The 19,015-nt window shown below is 42.7% G+C and overlaps 2 protein-coding genes across 5 annotated transcripts; both read right to left on the bottom strand.

Annotated features, from left to right (window-relative positions):
• Positions 1-2,539: 2,539 nt before the first annotated feature.
• On the bottom strand, positions 2,540-3,652 carry LOC112879743. The gene is made up of 2 exons (XM_025944125.1): positions 3,353-3,652; positions 2,540-3,243 (listed from the first exon to the last, which is right to left on the bottom strand). Exons 1-2 carry the CDS (start codon positions 3,513-3,515, stop codon positions 2,834-2,836), a joined length of 573 nt encoding a protein of 190 aa, XP_025799910.1. The 5' UTR covers positions 3,516-3,652; the 3' UTR covers positions 2,540-2,833.
• Positions 3,653-4,169: 517 nt separating this feature from the next.
• On the bottom strand, positions 4,170-13,099 carry LOC112879741 (probable LRR receptor-like serine/threonine-protein kinase At1g07650). Of its 4 annotated transcripts, none has more exons than XM_025944120.1 (24): positions 12,865-13,099; positions 12,426-12,582; positions 12,266-12,337; positions 12,088-12,156; positions 10,734-10,805; positions 10,574-10,645; positions 10,373-10,444; positions 10,211-10,282; positions 10,048-10,119; positions 9,886-9,957; positions 9,736-9,807; positions 9,522-9,593; positions 9,367-9,432; positions 8,655-8,726; positions 8,524-8,562; positions 8,365-8,417; positions 7,616-7,995; positions 7,334-7,529; positions 7,006-7,146; positions 6,553-6,671; positions 6,245-6,455; positions 5,909-6,143; positions 5,508-5,565; positions 4,170-4,658 (listed from the first exon to the last, which is right to left on the bottom strand). In XM_025944120.1, the coding sequence occupies exons 1-24, from the start codon at positions 13,004-13,006 to the stop codon at positions 4,332-4,334; spliced, it is 2,913 nt and encodes a 970-aa protein (XP_025799905.1). In that variant the 5' UTR covers positions 13,007-13,099; the 3' UTR covers positions 4,170-4,331. The 4 variants fall into 4 exon arrangements, with proteins under 4 accessions (XP_025799905.1, XP_025799904.1, XP_025799907.1 ...); XM_025944119.1 differs by having other exon boundaries at positions 5,508-5,658; positions 12,865-13,097; XM_025944122.1 differs by lacking the exon at positions 5,508-5,565.
• Between the last annotated feature and the right edge of the window lie 5,916 nt (positions 13,100-19,015).

Raw genomic sequence — 19,015 nt, 5'->3', positions numbered from 1 at the left:
GGGGGGTGAATTGGGCCTTTTTCAAATTCTAAAACAAGATAAAGCAATCTTATCCTATGTAAAACTAGAAAGGCACCAATTCACCAACCGGGTAACTAAACTACCTACGCAAGCTAGGAAAGATAAAAGGAGATAAATCCTAGCAAGGTAGAGCAAAGAATGATCCCTATATCAAGCACATGAGAATATTACAAGAAATATAGTGATTGAATAAGTAAAGTGGACAAGAGACAACCGGATTTTTCCCGTGGTATCGATGTGTTGGCACACACCCCTACTCCACGTTGTGACACTCACAAAGAGTATTGTCACCTCCCAAGTCACCAAGACGAGGGCGCTCACTAAGAGTCTCCGTTTACCATCCCGGTGTGGTGGAGATCAAGCCACGTACAATCTTCTTCTCCGGGCTCCCACAATTCTTGGCAAGCTCCGCGAGAATCACCTCGATCTCTAAGATCGCCTAGGTGATGCCAATCACCAAGAGTAACAAGCTAAGGCCTTTCACTTGAGCAAGAACCGATCACCAAGAACGGATGCACACAAGCTTCTCTCTACTCAAGTCCTTAATCTTGCTTCTTGAATGATTGAATGAACAAGTGTGTGAAATGATGAAGCTCAAGGTGGCTCTTGACTATAGTATGAGTGATTGGATGTTGCATGGTGTCAAGAGTAGTAAAATGACCCATTGGAGGGGTATATATAGGCAGCTCACACGAATAGAGCCGTTGGAGAAAAAGCTGCCAGAAAACTGTGTAGCGCCGGTTAATCCGACGTCCCTCCAACAGTCATCGTCGGTTTAACCGGTGAATGTAAACTACCCCTTCTGAAAACTAGCCGTTACAGCTTGGGCAGATTAACCGTCGTATCATCGGTTTAATCGGTGAGTGTAGTCATCCATTGATCAACTGAAAAACCAAGTCTCTGGACAACTGCACCGACGTCCAATTTCAAATATCGTCGGTTTAACCGGTGAGTGTAGTTGTCCACTGATCAACTGAAAAACCAAGTCTCTGGACAACTGCACCGGCGTCCAATTTCAAATATCGTCGGTTTAACCGGTGTATTGACTTGTCCAGACTCTGCTGACCTCGTTTAACCGACGTATAGAAAAGTTGAGGCGTCGGTTAAACCGGTGTTAAGGATTTCTCCTGATTTTGCCTTTTCTGATTTGAGTCTTGAATGAAATCCAAATATTCTTGAGATATAAGTTGAGAACCACTTATCTGAGCTTCTAGAAACCTGAGTGACCATTGTGTGCATCCATTTTCAAATGACCATGTCCATGCTTAAGTTACTTAGCCTAAACCCCTCTTAATAGTGCGATCACTACAAAACTATAAAACCTATACTAACCTAAGTGTCCTTCTCAACCTTATGACACTTAGAACTAGAAAGATTCTTAGTCTTGACATATTATTGAGTTGAATGCCGAGATCGCCTTTTTGAATAAAGAGAATTAGGGGGCTCTTTTGACATATGACCAAATGAGCGATAATGATTTATCAAGCTGCACAATCTCATTAGTCACAGTAATGGTTGTCATTAATCACCGAAACATACCTTGAGGGCCTAGATGCTTACAGACGCGCCGTCCAGCGGCGCGTCTCCCATTTGTAAATGGCGCGTCTCCCATCCGCATGATCTGAGACGCACCATCCAGTGGCTCGTCTCCCATTCATAAAGCGAGACGCGTCCCGGCTATTTAACGAAAGAAAATAGTCGCGAGATGTACCGCTGAACGAGATGACCACGGCTGAAATCCCCCTCCCCAGCGTCCCGGAGACCGAGGAGCTCGCCACCACCAAAATCCCCCTCCCCAGCGTGCCGGAGACCGCGGCGCTCAGCATCACCCTCCTCGACGCATCCTCCGAGACCGCCGCGCTCCCGGAATGCACCGCTTCGGAGATCACGGCGGTCGCCAGCGGGCTTCTCCACCCCCAGCCGCAGATCTGCGACACGGGGACCACAGCTCCCTTCACCACCAACATCCCCGGGCTTCTCCACCACCAGCTGCAGATCTGCGACACGGGCACCACAACGCCCTTCACCACCAACATCCCCCATTGTTGCAGGTATTTGTTGTAATCGTCGCATTCTGCCTGAATCGGCATCAGCAAACCCACGGAGGAAGCTTCTCTTTGTTTGCTTTAGTGGTAGTACTCTATCGATTTCTATTGTCTCACGAAACCCACGAAACACGAGCTGGTCCAGGATGAAATTTCCGAGCTGGTCGAAACTGTTTAGCTGCTTTGGCGGCTGCCTCCCCTGCAGCGACTGTGCAGTCACCGTAAACTGCTGTGTCTCGGGGAACAACAACGCAAACAGGGGGCAGGACGTTGATTCAGCTCGCGAAGCTGCTAGCGCTCCTAAGCCAGCTCCAATGCCTGATTTAATATCTATGTAATAATTGATGTCGATGTAATAATAATTGCTAGATTTAGCCTAGACATTGTAATGTATTGTGACATTATTCGTATTTGAGACAATGTAATGGAATATTCGTTCGGTTTTAAGAGATTGATTCCATGTACGTGTAATATGTAATTGTATTGTACGCTACAGACGCGCCCCACCGCGCCCCACCCCCTTTTTGGGATCAATGCGAGACGAGTCTTACTAAGGCGCGTCTCGCATTACGTTCAAGCCCGCCCACGGCGCATTGAGGTGGGAATAAATGCGAGACGAGCCACGTTAAGGCGCATCTCAGATCTCAAAATGATCGGAGACGTGCCCTCCCACGGCGCGTCTCGCATTTGTCTCCACCCCACGCAGCGCCGCGCCCTCATTTTTAGCGCGACGCTCTTTCTGTAATCTGAGACGTACCCTTAGAGACTTATCTCAGATTGCTTGCTCGTATTTGCTGTTTCGGCGTAGTGAGATTCAAGAGACAACGAGACACACTTGGAGTTACTGATATGTTGCAGATATGGGAGGTCGGCGCAGTCGGGCGGAAGCTCGCCGGAGAAGTTGCGGCCCTTGAGGACTCCGCAAAGACGATCAATGCAATCTGCTGTGTCACCCATTGAACTACAGGCATGACAGCACAGCCTTGGATCGGATCGTCAGCAAGTTTGGAGAAACCACGCTTAATTACATACATGCGAACGACATGGCAGATCACGGTCTGGTTGGAGTAGTAGTTGGAGCACTGGCAGTCCACGCCGCCGGCAGGGCCGCACGGGCCGGCAGCCCAGTCCCAGTGTGTCATGCCGAGCTTGGCCGCTATCGGGCGCAGGACGCGCGCTGCGCAAGAGAGGGAGAGCGGCGTTGGATCCGAAGAGCAATGCGGTGCTGTCCTGCTGGTGGTGAGTGGAGCATGCAGGAGGAAGGGAAGCACAATAAGGTAACGGACCTTCAGCTGGATGGAGCCTAGGAGCAGGAGCTGCTGTAGCTGGTGCCCCGGCTCCCGCGCCATGGGCGGCCGCCTTGGCGAGCACGAAGCCGAGGAAGAAGAAGCAGGCCGAGAACAGCCGCCACCTCCAGCCACATGGCGCCGCCGGCGGCCTCCACGGCATCTCTCCAAAGCTCCGTGTCCCTCTCTATCTTCCACGCCACAGGGGATGGAGTGAGTTGAGTTGACTTCCTGGCTGGGGACTGGGCAGAGATACAAAGGAGTTGGCTTCGTCTCCTATAAAGGCAGGCAGCTCTGTTACAAACAAGGGCAGGTATCTGCAGTGCCCCAGGTGAGTCCGGACTCCGGATGCACGCAGCTGCCGTGCAAGGCAGCGCGTGAACGAACAAGACATATGAGGTCATTCCTACCCACCTACCCCCCCGAGCAAAGATGCATGAGGCCATCGTTGCCTTGTCGGAGTGGAGCGGAGGATAATATTTCTCCGGTCGTATCGTACCCCTTGCCTGGTCTGCTTCTTGCATACCTCTGCACGCCACAGTTTTGTTTCTATAGTTTCCACGGTCATCGGGCAAGTGCAGATCGAGCAGCCCCCGTCGTCTGACATACAACGACAATGCAGTCTTCATCAAGGTGTTCTTCTGGCGAAAGAATGGAGTCTGATTCTTGCTGGATGTTCCTTGAGAGTGTAATTACTTGGTAACAAAGTATCAGTCGTCAGTTTCTTCTATATTCACACGTTACGAGTATGAAAGTGAAAAGGTACACAAATTGCTTGTGTTCCATCCTTGAGACCCATAAAACCAGCTAAAACATATACTTCACAAACACATTAGTCCCGAAAACTATATTATCGCTCAATCATCCAATTCACAAACTATGGCCTAGAGGGCCATTTTTGCTGTATATTTATTGTGATGCTAATACTAGTTGTTCTTACATGTACACCTAGTTCATGAATCATGATGCACATCTATATCTATGCTGATGATTCATTGGTGTCGCTGCACAAAACTTCTGCTGTCAGGCTCCGGCTCTCACATGGGTTTTGCCAAAAGTTGCCGTGTACACCACTTGAACTAAGGCTATTTGCTTCAAGGTTGAAGTCTGACAAGAAGGGCTGAAGTGGGGTGTGGCCCTCTAGCAGGCTAACAACTTTCGACATCATTGGTCTAAGTGTCGGCGTTGCTGTTGTGCATAGCAGGGCAACATTCAGCATCAGGAGCGCCTCTTCTATTGCGTAATTGGATCCTAGATCTGGATCTACCAACTCCAGGAGAGTTCCTCTCTTATGTAGAACACAAGCCTGGAACACATTCAAGAGATGCAATTAGCTTGTAAGTTGAGATATGTGCATTTGAATAAAACAAGAATTGGTAGGGTTTGTCATTCTGATATGACCCAATTTCCCTTGATTATGCATAAAACGAGGTGCCCTTTCCTCGTCTTGTTAATCTAGAGGTAAAAATCATAACAACAAACAACACCCTGCGGCTTTCTTGGGTGGAAAACCCTCTCCTAAACCCCTCCCTTGTTGTTTTCCCTGTTTTTCTCCTCTCTATTTCCCCCTTCTGTAACTATAGCTTCATATAGTTTCTTACTTCCCTTTTTATATATTTATTTATTTATAGAAAGGATGCATGCTATATTACGTTCAAATAATAAGTTATATGCACTTTGATACAAAACACCCAAGTGTCAATCCAGAACCGCTCACGTCCCAACAACTGATATTTGCAACAGAAACAATTGTCTGAGGCCCAACCTTGCTTTGTTAGTTTAATTATTTATGGGCTATTTTGGTAGTGCTCCACTCCTTGATTCTTCGGCTTTAGGTGCCAGATTCTCTGATAGAGTGATTCTGGTGGGAAGCAGGGTGAGGAGCAGGTGAGAAGTGATTCTGGTGTAGAATGAAATTGGAGTGGGTTTATTACTTCCAGCTCACAATGTAAATGGAGAAGTGATTCTTGTCAGCTTCCAATTAGAATCTAGATGTGCTTTAACCATTTGGTAGAGCTTCACAGAATCGGTTCTGAAGAAGCTTCTAGTGGAGCTCTACCAAACAGGGTCTATGTCTAAGGTGATCACATAGCAAGCCCCCCACCCAACAATGTCTAAACTGTCATTTATGAATGGATGAAATTTCAGGAGTTACCCAATCTAGAAGATAAACAAAGTCTTCCCTCGGCTTGTAGTTTGTGTTACTTCTGCCACTGACAATTTCCAAAACAACAATACCAAAACTGTATACATCAGCTTTTTCTGTTAAATAACCACGCATAGCATACTCTGGAGCCATATATCCGCTGCATGGATACAAAACGATCAAGTCAACATTAAATTATTTAGTCCAATAAACATACTAATTCCAGTGGTTGGGTTGGGTTAAATGTTTTAATGTTCATTATATTAGGTTTTGAGTGATTTTTGTTAGGTTAATACAATGTCCACTGTTACGATTGGTTCATATACTGCCTTCATTTGTAGACATTCTCTGTAGCTTTGTAGGTCGATTGAATTTCACAGAGAACAAGGGTATGGAATAAAAACACTTACATGGTTCCAGCTACTTTTGTGCTTATGTGGGTGTTGTCATCTTCATTAAGTTTTGCTAGCCCAAAATCTGAGATCTTGGCATTAAAATCTTTGTCAAGCAGTATATTGCTGGCCTTGATATCACGGTGCACGATCCTTATTGCGGATTCCTCATGCAGATATGCTAGACCTTTTGCTATCCCAAGGCAAATCTTATGTCTTGTTGCCCAATCCAGTCTCAGTTTATATTGTTCAACTGAACCCAGCAATAACAGTCCATAAAAGTAGGTTGTGAGTTCTAATATATAGCATAAGTTTAGAAAAGGTTAAACCAAGAAATATGGAGATTATGGTTACCGAAAAGAGCCCGTGCAAGGCAATTGTATTCCATATATTCGTAAACTAGGGACAATTGCTTTCCTTCTGTACAGCAGCCATAAAGTTTGACAAGGTTAGGATGTTGAAGTGCAGATATCATGCCTATCTCATTCACGAATTCTCGATTCCCTTGTTTAGACTTTGATGATAATTGCTTGACAGCAATGATGGTGCCATCATATAATAAACCCTGTCGAGTCAGCAAAGGCAACGTTCCAGGGTAAGATTGTTATTTTAGCAGTATTAACTTCTACGTAGTTGATGTCCGGGAAGCAATGCTTACTAACCTTGTAAACGGAACCAAAACCACCTTCACCAATCTTGTTTGCTGTATCGAAATTCCTAGTTGCTGCTTTGATTTGACGCAAGGTGAAGGAGCCAATTTGCAGGTCAAGGGCTCTGAGTTCTGCAGAAAGGGTTTATGTGTGTTGTCATTAAGACATATATACTAACATAGATAAGATAGGCCTAGCAAAAAGAAAAATAGATAGAAAAGATTTCTTAGTTCCCACAATAATTTGCAAAATCTTCACAATCCTAAATTAATTGTTGTCAAGCAATATTGCATGCTATGATATTTCAATTTATTTTCGATGTATGGTATCTTCTTGCAATTCCTAGTGCAGCTGAGCAGTACGTGTGCTCTATTTGTGGGTTTTGCAAAAATGTGAAAGTTATTTACCGGTTTGCAAAATAATTTAAAATTTGAAATGGGTTGAATGAGAAAATAGCCATAATACCTTTTTGCATCGAACTCTTTCTCTGCTTCTTAATACAATAAATGCCAACAACCAGAGCAGTGAATACTGCTATAATAGGTATTCCAATCACTAAAGCAATAGATGCCCTTGAACGGCTTTTGCCCGATGGAATCGGGAAATCTGAACAAGACCAACACAAAGCACAACTGCCAGATTAGTATGGGAAATAACAGCTTTCTTTTATTAAAACTATAATATGCACAGCTAAGAACACCACACACATGATTTTCAATACTGTGCCCTCGCCCATGTTAATTTGTGGAACTGACATGCGAAATTGAAAAATTCAGGAGTCAAAAGGACACACTTGGAGTTACTGATATTGCAGATATCAGTGGGCCGTAAGAACCTCTATTTGGAAAACCTGTTGTCCCTCTTCCTGCCCAATAGAACTGAATCTCTAGTGTATGATTTGAGACATATGTTTGAAAGGTCTTGATTACTGGCTTTCCAACCGCACCGGCTGACTGTTCGATATCGAAATCCTCGAGCACCATTCTCCCCTGAGGTTAAACAGCTTATTATTAGTATCAGTACTAAGAATGGAAAGTGTTTTATCAGAAAGGAAACGACTAAAAATCTAGTTTACCTGTATGAACACGTTGAATCTTCTTTTGCCAAGGCTAGAATACGTGCTGTCATTTGTGAACACAATTTCAGCAAAGTGGAGCTCAACTGTATAGCTCCCACTAAACATACAAAGCCCATAATATGTGAGCGAGAGAGCAGAACGACGGGCCTTGGTGTACAACTCTGAATTGGGAATGGCCAATTTTGATGTGCTTGTCGCGATGAAGTTGTCATCAGGGTTATTATCATCCATGAAGTTCCCAGTGCTGCTGAATGCCCAGTTCGAGCCTGGGCTTATGTACAGAGATGAAGCCCCTTTGGGTGTTGTGTCAGCTTCATATGTAGTTCCATTAATAGTAGCTTCCTTGTCACCGCAATTGATATGCAACGAAAACTGATCTGTGGAAATGTGTAGGCAAATGTTCCATTCAGCTTCAGCTCTAAAACAAGAAGAAAACTATGACCTGAGATTTATGTACTTTAAAACCAATGTCCCTTTGTGTAGGAAGTAGCCTCAGCAGCTTACCATGAAGTGATTTTAATGGGTGTGCTTATTTCGAGTTAAGCATTTTGATTAACAATCGTACAAGCATTAGTGATTCGCAACCTGTCCAAATTTTATTAATCATTCCCAATGCTACCTTTGTCTCATAATTATGAGCATCCACGTAAAGAAACAAATCTTTTTCGTTCTTTCTCTACACGAATGCATTATGGTGTACCAATGCTTTAGAACTAACTGTGAAGCAACAATAAGCATAAACTTACCACTAGAAGCAAGACATGGAAAATTCCTCTTTAAGCAAGGCGAAACATTATTTCTGCACAGAAGGTAAACATGGGAGTCGGAGAATTTTATTATGTCTAGGAAGGTGTGTTCGTATAAAGTTTTTTGATGTATTAAGGCAACAAGCTAAAGGATCTTACAAACTGTTCATTTCAGGTGAATAGCTCTCCACCAGATTGCTGCAATTGAAGGATTCACAGGAAAAGGTTATGTACTTTCATATGGATTCCAAAGGGTAAGAAGGTTGGGTACAATGCTATAGGTTTCTTACACAGTACTCTCTATTGGGCATTGTGGGCTAGGACCTGAACTCCCCGTCGTGAAGTTATTAAAAGATATGTCCCTGCAAATGAATATTTTTCTATTATATTGGGTTGTATTAACTTAAGTGAAAATTTGACTTTTGGTTTCAGTAATAACAGTTACAGTATTATTGAAATTCTTAGTTACGTGTACATATGGATATGAAGCACCAGTTAAACAAGGGTGGACAGAAGTGATCTTCAAAGCTATTTCCATTATCAGAAGCATCGCGGATGTTTTTTACAACTAGGAAATATTCGATCAGTTTACCGCAATCATATAAGAGGATAAGTAATTCAGCAATTGGCATTGTATTAACAAACACCATCTTAAAAGTTAAAAAAAAGAATTGCAATCGGTGGGGGAAGACTGCGCTGCGGTTTTTTAAAAGAAGGTCAACCTTATCCTGGCCGAGAAATCCTCCGAACCCGGCTTTATTAGTAAGGAGGATTTTTTAACCTGGAAATTCGCTCTCAAGACCTAGGGTTGCTATTAAGCATTGCTACATCTTAGAAAGTTGCATTGATGCCGTACTTTCTTGACATTTCCTAGAAAGGTAACTGACATATTTTCATGGATATCTGTAGGTGTCAACTCGTGGACCTATTTATCATCTTTATACATGCGTTCTTGATTCAGGTTTGTTGCCTCAGAGTCTGTGTAAATAGACAATAACTTACGTGATCTTGTTTCTTGTCAATAACCATCCAGGTATATTTCCAGTGAGTTCATTTCCAGTTAGATATCTGCAGGTCAGTTTTGGTAGTGGCATATATAAGAAAGGAGCATAATGAAACGCTATGTTTGTTACAGTTATTAAAATGCCACAACTTACATGTAATCTACACCTCGCATGCCATCGAAAGAAGGTGGTATTGTTCCATTCAGTTTATTAAAGCTCAGATCCCTGCATGGACAATGTTGACAATAAAATATGTGAATATAATTAAAACATTCGGCATTATAGTACATTGTAATTTTGCAATTTAGAAGATCACACAAACACGTGCGTGCATGCATGTGTGTGTTATCTTTACAAACATGCTTACAAATGTTTAAGATTTTTCCAGTTGCCAATGTAAGATGGGATGCTTCCACTGATGGAACATTTCCTAAGTACCCTACATTTCAGAAAAAAAATTGTATCACATGAGATTTGTCATATGAAGACCTTGAAAACTTCAGCAACACAAACTTACAATTTTTTCATTGATTGCATTCCACGTAAATTGGGGAAAGCTGATCCACTACCTCTCAGTTCACTAATCCTCCTGTATGACACAGTGACACAACCATGATTTAGTGAAAATCATTATATATGTAAAATTCTGAGAAAAAATCAAACATTTTTGCTGACATACAGATCAGAAAGGTTTGTCAATTCAGATATGCTGAAAGGAATTGGCCCTTTCAACAAAGATCCTTCAAGTTGCCTGCACCAAGAGGGGTTACATTAAAAAAGAAGATAAACCTGAGGTATTTCTATGGTTACGAAATGTGTCCATCACAAATTCACTGACTCACAATGTTGTAAGCCTTTTCAATCTCCCCCAAAAATCAGGCAGCCTTCCAGAAAAATTGGTGCTAGAAATCCTCCTGTTACCAGTTTTGATAGTTAAACATTATAAAAAGAACTCTTCAAAGTCAACTAAAGCAGGAAAAAAATAGGTGAAGGGGTGCCCTTACAGGTCAGTTAAATTGCTGAACAAGGAAAGAGCAGCTGGAAGGGGTCCAGTGAATTCATTGGCTGATAATATTCTGTGTTTCAGGATGAGGACGTGAGTCATTGAAAACTACATATTTATCAAACCGGTCTTTCGATCTATTGACAAAACTCTACAAATAACCATATCTTCTATTTGTGAATTATGTTACAAATACACTCACAATTTCTCCATTCGAATGAGACGTCCAATTTCAGGAGGGATTGACCCATAGAATTCGTTGCCTTCTATCTCCCTGCATATTAATTTGACAGTCAGAATTCGGAGAGCAAACTCATAAACTAGTTGACAGAAATTGCTTGCTTGCCAGACTTGTTACTTACAGGTCAGTTAGGGTTGTGATATTCGTGAGAACCATGGGAAACGGCCCTGACAATCTGTTTCCATTGAGTACCCTGCATGACTTTGACATCAATAGATCAACAACATGTTGTGTGATTCTATTCTACATTATGAATTGAACTCTGCTCTACCTTCATTTGTACTATCTCCATTCTCTATTATTTGACGTTGCTTAGCCAAGGTCAAATATTAAAGTATAGGGGAGTAGTAAATAAGTTTTATGCTTATCATCAGAAAAATATATTTATTTGTAGTGGATTAATGACATTAGCATGGCCATTGGCCAGTTTCATTTAACTGTTTTCCAAGACTACCACATCATCCAGGAGTGCAATGAAACCTTGAATGAAACAACCCTTATATGGCAAGTTTCAATTTTGTTGTTTCATAGGAATCCCTAGTATTTCAGTCATGCATGACATGGAAGGGTTTAATTGGACATGGGATTGGATGCAATGAAACTCTAGGCCTAAATGAATGTGTGGAAGTATAGATTTACTTTGTTGGAAACCGTGTGAACTGAGTTATTCTCTCTCTCATATATAACTCTAATGCCGTGCCACTATATTTGTTTACGTGGCACCTTATTCATGGACAACAAAACTTCCAATGAGAATTAAATACACAGTTACATGAGCAAGAATTTACTATGCAACAAGACAGCAAAGGGAGCTCACAGTTGAATTTACTTTTCTTGTGTTGAACCTTGCAAAGGGAGCTAATAATTTCTTTTTCTTGTGCTAAATCTTAAATCTAAGGGCAACCCCGACTCAAGACACTTTATGTAGGTTCTATACTTATTATGTCATATATAGACTATACATAGAAACTACAATCCTAATGGACAGTTTCTTCAAAATAAATAATCCTCCTCCAATCCCCTTTCTTCTCTCTCCTTTCATGACCCTATCCCTTTTGTTCGTTTATGGTTCTCAAGTTGACAAGGTCTTGCAGGAGAAACTATTTCCTTCTCTCCCATTAATAATTCTCTTACCACCTCTGCCAAGTGCTTACATGACAGTCTATTTAATGCTATGGAAAAACTATCCTTTTCAGTGGGTTGGGACTGCTCTAACAATAAATGAATTACTGAAAAAGCAGGTATATATAAAGTGCACAAATTGATGACAAGTATTCACATATTTAGCTTTTTGACATAGGAAAAGCCATCTAATCTATCAATGATACAGAAAAATTGTATGTGAGAGTGGTCTAGATTTTTAGTATCTTATTAGATGCTTGCCGACAGCCGAGGTCCTAGGCTCTGTCATGAATCGATCTATTGCTAGTCAAGCAAACAATGGGGCAAGAGGAAAGTGCAAGGCCTGCACTCACAGTCCCTGTAACTTCATCCGGGCCCACTGGGCAGGCACTCCACCATGGAACAAATTCCTGCTTAGATGTCTGCAACACGGAAATAGAGGTTACGTTTATTGCTCTATCTATGATGTTACTACACAGCCAAAGAAGCTTATGGCGCCAAATCAGTTTGACCAGTTGTTCCAGAACTCACAGCTGGAGGAGGTTGGGAAAGTCGGCGAAGTCAGGCGGGAGCTCGCCGGAGAAGTTCTGCCCCTTCAGGTATCTGCAAAGGTTATCTGGTGTCAAATCCGTTCGTGCGAGTTTGTTGGCCAAAAGGATCGTGAAGAAGCTAAGTGGCAGTGAATTCGTACATCTCGGTGACATGGCAAGCGGTGCCGTTGGAGAAGGAGCAGTCATACCGCACACAGTTCATCTCGTCGCTTTTGGAGTCACAAGGACCGGCGGTGAAGTTCCAGTTCCAGCGCGGCGGCACGACGAGCCTGGCCGCGATCCGGCGAAGAACGCGCCCTGAAAAAGGAGATTGCAAACACACAGTTTCAACAGATGAGGAGAAGACAGCATTTGGGTTGAGCACTTTCTGTCTCAAAGAAACTGTTCCTTGGAGATTCTTGGGCATGTGTTGCAGTAATTTGGTAGCTCAAGAGTACAGCCAATTTTTTTCCTCGAAACCAGTTAAGCAGAAGGCATGCTCCATGCCCAGCCTTTTTCTTTTCTCGAAACTGATGAAGCAACAGCTGAAGAAGAAATCTCAATGCAGCACAGCCGCGGGAGGTTGCGAGAGAGAAACACCTTCAGCTGGAACGAGGCTCGTAGTCGGCGGGGCGACCGCCTCACTCCCTGCGCCATGGACAGCCTCAGCAAGCAGCAAGCCGAGGAACGACACCAAGAAGAAGCACCTAGAACCACATGGACATGGCGGCTTCCACGCCATCTCTCTTTTCCAAGTGGATGTCAAGGCAGTTGCCAGAGTGGTGACTTGGCTTTGTCTCTAGGCAAAGGATCGGAGGAGATATCTATCCACAAACATATATAATGTCCTTTTCAGCCAATAAAGGCGTCTTGACCTCTTACTAGTCTTCGACTCTTCTCCAGTACTATTATTGGTGCCTCGTTAATTATCTAAACGACCTGAAACGAGTCAGTCAATGGCCACGAGCTTTTCTGTTCCAACGCTGTTTGACTGCGATGCTGCTCTGCAAACGTTACGTTGTGCCTATAGTGCCTGAACCTGGCAAGTCATGCATCCCAGTTAATTTCCACCCAAGCGTCGGTAGAGAAAACAAGGCAGGGAGAGGGAAGAGAGATGCGTCAGGATCTCTCTTCTCAGCATGGGGCCTGGTATTTTTCGGGATGCATGCTATATATAGGTTATTAGGAAGGCTATAGGCATGCATACAACTTATTAGGAAGGCTAGCTGCAGTCATTATTCTCCGAGCTTCCCTTGCATAGTCAGCACTCAGCAGGCATCATTATTAATATGAGAAATGGATATTTGGATGTGGATTGCATCCAACCCATCTCTCTAAAAGGGCGGCTTTATACAATATCCCATGACACTGGTTAGCTAATAGTGATCCCTTTGGTCCCCAGAATTTTTTTTCGAAAAGGGAAATTTATTAATATCAAGTAGATGTAGGTAATACAATTGAAAAAATTTCCGACCTCTACTAGAAAAGCACGCAGCCTATCAATAAAGAGAAGAAACAGGCACTCTAATTGTTATGAAGAAAATAGATTAGTGATCAATTTCTATAATTAATTAATTAATTAATGATTAATGAAATCATTAAGCATCTTACTAGTCACCAAAGGGCCAACCCGAAGGGGTGTGCCCCTTCAGCCCTTAGCCCCTTAGGCATGCTTACTAATCACGAAAGGGCCAACCCGAAGGGGTGTGTCCCTTCAGCCCTTAGCCCCTTAGGCATATATACAAGGAGTGGCCCCCAATCAATGGAATACAACAATTCACTCCATTCATTCTCTCTTTCACTTTTCACACCAACACGTTATCGCGCACTCGACTCTCTATTAAACGCAAAGCAAACAGAGGCCGGAAGGCCTCTCGCTCCCTAGGTAAGAATGGATCATTACGACTTACGTTTCTTTGCCATGAACGGTTTCCTCATTCTGCCACTGCACGGACTCCGGCAATGGATGACTGCATGCTGATGTGGTCGTTGTGGCCACCGCATCCGTGGTGTCGTGGCCGACGCTTCACCGGTGGTCGGGGTTGCTGTATGCCTCGCCATTGGATTCCTCGCTGTCGACGAGGAACCCCGGCAACACCACTGAACCAAGGCCAACGGCCTGACCCTTCGACGCCGGTGGTCGTGGCTTCAAGCCATACTACCAATGCCTCCTCCGAGTGCACGAGGATGGTGACGCCGCCGTACACTAATGGCATCGTCCTCAATGGACAGAGGAACTCCACCGCGCCACATCTTCCGACACCTACTCCACCAGAGGATCCTCCTCGCCGCCCACTGGTCTTCCGACTCCGCCTCCCGGGATACACGGAATTAGGCATCGGGATCATCCCCAACCTCACCTCCCCAACGACGGCGATGGTCGGCACCACCGGCTTTGGCCCTCAGGTTGCCCCCTCCACGGTCGCACCTCCGGCGATCACCGCATCAGCGGCCTCAGCGGTGCCCGCATCTCCATCGGGTCTAGCAGCCTTGTTGGCCCGTCGACTCTGACCCAGCCGCGCCACGGTCATCGACCGCCGGCCAGGCATACGACGCAGCACATGGAGCCCCAGCCCCCTGGGGCTCTCCTCCGCGAACTGACCGGCGGCTGGTCCATGACCAGCGCACGGGGGCGGGGATGGTGTCGCGGCACCAAGAAGAAGAAGGAGGGATGCGACACACGCTGTTGGTGGCGGCGTAGAGGCAGCGGCGGCTGCGACGGCAGCTGGAAGGGGAGCAGGAGGTTAGGGTTGAAACCCTAACAGCCATCAAAAACCAAAGTATGAGCCAGGGCAGCCAGGCCAGCTTGGGCCGCCAGCAGGCCAAGCCGGACCGAGCCGCTGTAGCAGGCCGCCCGCAAGCCAGGCTGAGCCGCTGCAGCCGGCCGCCCGCAGGCTGGCTCGCCTGTAAGCCAAGCCTGGCCACCAGCCTAGCCGACCCCCTTTCCCTCCCATGCAATCTTGCATTTAGGCCCCCGATATTTTATCTATTTACATGTTTAGAATATTATGTTCTGCATGTTTATATTGAAGGCCCTAGATTATTCTGTTTCAGTCCTCAGACTATTTAGAATTTATATAATTATTGTAAATAGCTATCTAGACCATCATGTTTGTAAGATTAGCACCAATGGATGCTATAATTACCGCAGTAATTTTACATAATGTGATCCGCAGATCTCTCATTGGTTATGCAAATTTTATTTTAAAATAATCTTTTCAGGTGTTATTTATTTTATTTGTATCATTACAAATATAGCACTTGATTATATTCTACATCATGTAGTAATATGCAAAATTACAACTAAGGTATATAAATCTGAATTTTTGAAAAAACATAAGGTGATGGAGATCTAGGCACTGGTTGCAATAAGTTCTTTAAGAATTTATTTGCCATGAGGCCGTGCTTTTAGGAAGCAAGTTACTTGCCCGTTACTGAGAGGTCTATATTTTATGATGATTACCTACAATGTGTATATCCAAAATATCCTATACAATAAAATTTGTATAAATATAACTATCAAGTCATTAATTCCTGCAGGAATACAAACAAAATAGTTACACTACTCAATCCAATATGCCTTACATTATGTTGCAAGAATAATCTTAGCTTCATTATTTTGCATGATCCTACACATGATCTCTCATGTAGAAAAATAGCTCACTTAGTCAACAAAGATTTTGCTAAACTCGCAGCAAATGGTAGCAACTATCTGACTTGGGCTATGGACGTAAAAATCATGCTAACAACAAAAGTCTTCAATAATACAATTGGAGAGCCAAATCCACAATCCCCTGTTTCAGATGAAGCCAAATATACCACATTATATTTCTTGAGACACTGTCTTCACCCAGATCTCAAGAATGAATATATGATGGAAGAGAATCCTAGAGCACTTTGGGTTACACTCAAAGAACGCTATAATCAACAAAAGGCAATCATTTTGTCTAAAGCAAGATGAGAGTGGTCTCTACTTCACCTTATGGATTTTAAATCTGTTGCATAATATAACTCTGTCGTTTTACAAGATTTGTTCCAAGCTTCATTTTTGTGATCAACCGATTAATGATGCAGAAAAGATTGAAAAGATGTTGTCTACATTTCTCCCTGCAAATAGGTTATTGCAACAGCAACACCGCCGCCACAACTATGTCAAATATTCTGACTTGATATACGACCTACTCCAGGCAGCAAAATATGATGAACTCTTAACAAAGAATCATCAAATGCGTCCTGTAGGCGCATCACCTATGCCTGAAATCCATTACAATAGTCAGAACACTCAAAAGAAGTTTGGTGACAAGAAATTCGAAAAGAATTTCAAGGGAAAATGGAACAACAAAAATAAGCATCATTATCAGAAAAACAAGGATTCTCACAAAGGCAAAGGCACTTCTAAGAAAATTTTTCACCATGACAGCTCTCAAGTTTGTCAAAGGTGTGGTTGTCGCAACCACATCACTAAGAAGTGCCACATTGCCAAGCATTTGGTTGAACTCTTCTAGAAATCTGTTGGCAAACAAGTTCAAAGGGACAAGTATGAAGCACACTTCACTATTGAACCAACCGAAAACACTTCACTAGACACCAGTTGCTCCAAGGATACTCCTATGGAAAATAACGCTGAGAAGATCCCTCAACAGATGGATCACTTATTCTGCACTGACGATATGCTCGTGGAATTCCAATCCAACGACATATTTGGAGACACCAACTAGTCTCCATTACCCTAAAACTTGATTATCTAGCCATATTCTTATAATATTATGTTGTGTTGTCAATAATTGTTGTCAAAAAGTATTGTAAAGACATATGATACATAATCAATAAAGTATGTATTATATAATCTTTTGAGTTAACCATAATATATTTGACTCAATCATTATAGATTATCCTACGGGGACAATCCAAATGGAGGAAGAATTTTGGTTAGTGGATATTGCTAGTACTAACATTATACTCAGGGAAATTAAATATTTCCAAATTCTCACAAACAGTAAAGTAAATGTCACGACTATCGCAGGCCACGATCCCGTGATTGTTGGTTCAGGACGAGCCATAGTAATTCTTCCTATGGGTACTCAATTAGTAATCGAGGATGCAGTCTTGTATCCCAATTCAACTCGTACCCTATTGAGTTACAAAGATATCCGTCGTAATAGTTTCCATATCGAAACACATAATGACACAAAGATGAACATTTATTCATCACTAAAAATGATGGAAATACCAAGCAACTGCTTGAGAAAATTCCTTCACTATCAACTGGATTGTATTTCACATACATCAAACCCGTACAACATGTTGCATATAAGATAATTTTTCAAAATCTTGATGTCTTCAAGACTTGGCATGATCGCCTAGGTCATCCTAGCATTGGGATGATACGAAAATTTATCAACAATTCACTTGGTCATCAGGTGAATACTTCAAAATTTCCCATACCTTCAGATTTTGTATGCACCGCATGTGCCACAAGGGAATTAATCTTGAGACCCTCTTATCTTAAGATAAAGGCTGAACCACTAACATTTCTTGAACGCATTCAAGGCGATATTTGTGGTCCTATTCATCCATTAACTAGGCCATTTAAGTACTTCATGGTACTTATCGATGCATCAACAAGATAGTCCCATGTATGTTTATTATCCACTAGAAACCATGCTTTTGCAAGGTTCATTGCTCAAACTATCAAATTAAGAGCATATTATCCGGACAGTCCAATAAAATTCATCAGGATGGATAATGCCGCTAAGTTCTCCTCAAAAGCCTTCAATGACTATTGTATGGCTCAAGGCATTAATGTGCAACATTTTGTACCTTATGTACATTCACAAAATGGATTAGCCAAATCTCTTATCAAGAGAGTAAAATTAATTGCAAGACCATTGCTAAAGAATTGCAAATTACCAACATCTTGTTGGGGTCATGCGGTCTTACATACCGCAAACTTGATCCAAATAAGACCTACTGCATATCATACGGCTTCTCTGTTGTAGATAGTACGTGGGAATCAACCAAGTATCTTCCATCTGCAAAAATTCAGTTGTGCTGTATACGTACCGATTTCACCACCGCAGCATACATCAATGGGCCCCCATAAAAAATTAGGGATATATGTGGGGTATAAATCACCGTCAATCATAAAATACCTCGAGCCTCTTATAGGGGACTTATTCATTGCCCATCACGCCGATTGCATCTTCGATGAGGACAATTTCCCGGCATTAGGGGGAGATAATATGTATCATAACGAATGCCAGGAAATAAATTGGAATGCCTCAAGTATTCAGTCCTATGATCCAAATACTATAGAATCTGAATGTGAAGTTCAAAAGATTATCAATTTGCAAAACATTGCAAATAACCTGTCAAAAGCATTTACTGATTACAAAGGTGTCAGAAAATCATATAACACTGCTGTTAATGTACTAGAAAGAGTAGAGATTCCTACTCAAAATCTCCCAAATCAAAATAAGAGGGAGAGAAATATGGTAACAAAGGATAATACTCCAAAACAGCATCCACAAAAACAAAGGAAGGATACTTCCAAAACGGTAAATGCAAATCAACATGAAGTTGATAGACACTAATTGGATAATGAAAATCCTAATAATATGGATGTTCAACAGATACACCTGTCAGACCCGGGGCCACGGGGCTGTGTACATTAAGGAGTCCGTATTGGACTAAGGGATAGGACATGTCCTGTACCTCATTTATGTTGTATTCTACTCGCATGCGGAGTAGA

Source organism: Panicum hallii, chromosome 2, assembly GCF_002211085.1.
Source record: "Panicum hallii strain FIL2 chromosome 2, PHallii_v3.1, whole genome shotgun sequence".
NCBI classification, from domain to species: Eukaryota; Viridiplantae; Streptophyta; class Magnoliopsida; order Poales; family Poaceae; genus Panicum; species Panicum hallii.
The sequence above is the reverse complement of the archived record's forward strand: the minus strand, read 5'-3'. Positions and strand labels throughout refer to the sequence as shown.

What these genes read in the sequence shown, in the direction of transcription:
- LOC112879743 (XM_025944125.1), bottom strand. Translation starts at nt 3,515, where the DNA reads ATGCCGTGGAGGCCGCCGGCGGCGCCATGTGGCTGGAGGTGGCGGCTG. An exon ending in TAGGCTCCATCCAGCTGAAG is followed by an intron (nt 3,244 to 3,352) that starts GTCCGTTACCTT and finishes TCTCTTGCGCAG; the next exon opens with CGCGCGTCCTGCGCCCGATA.
- LOC112879741 (XM_025944119.1), bottom strand. Translation starts at nt 13,006, where the DNA reads ATGGCGTGGAAGCCGCCATGTCCATGTGGTTCTAGGTGCTTCTTCTTG. An exon ending in TTGACAAACCTTTCTGATCT is followed by an intron (nt 9,958 to 10,047) that starts GTATGTCAGCAA and finishes TGTGTCATACAG; the next exon opens with GAGGATTAGTGAACTGAGAG. An exon ending in ATGCGAGGTGTAGATTACAT is followed by an intron (nt 9,433 to 9,521) that starts GTAAGTTGTGGC and finishes ACTGACCTGCAG; the next exon opens with ATATCTAACTGGAAATGAAC.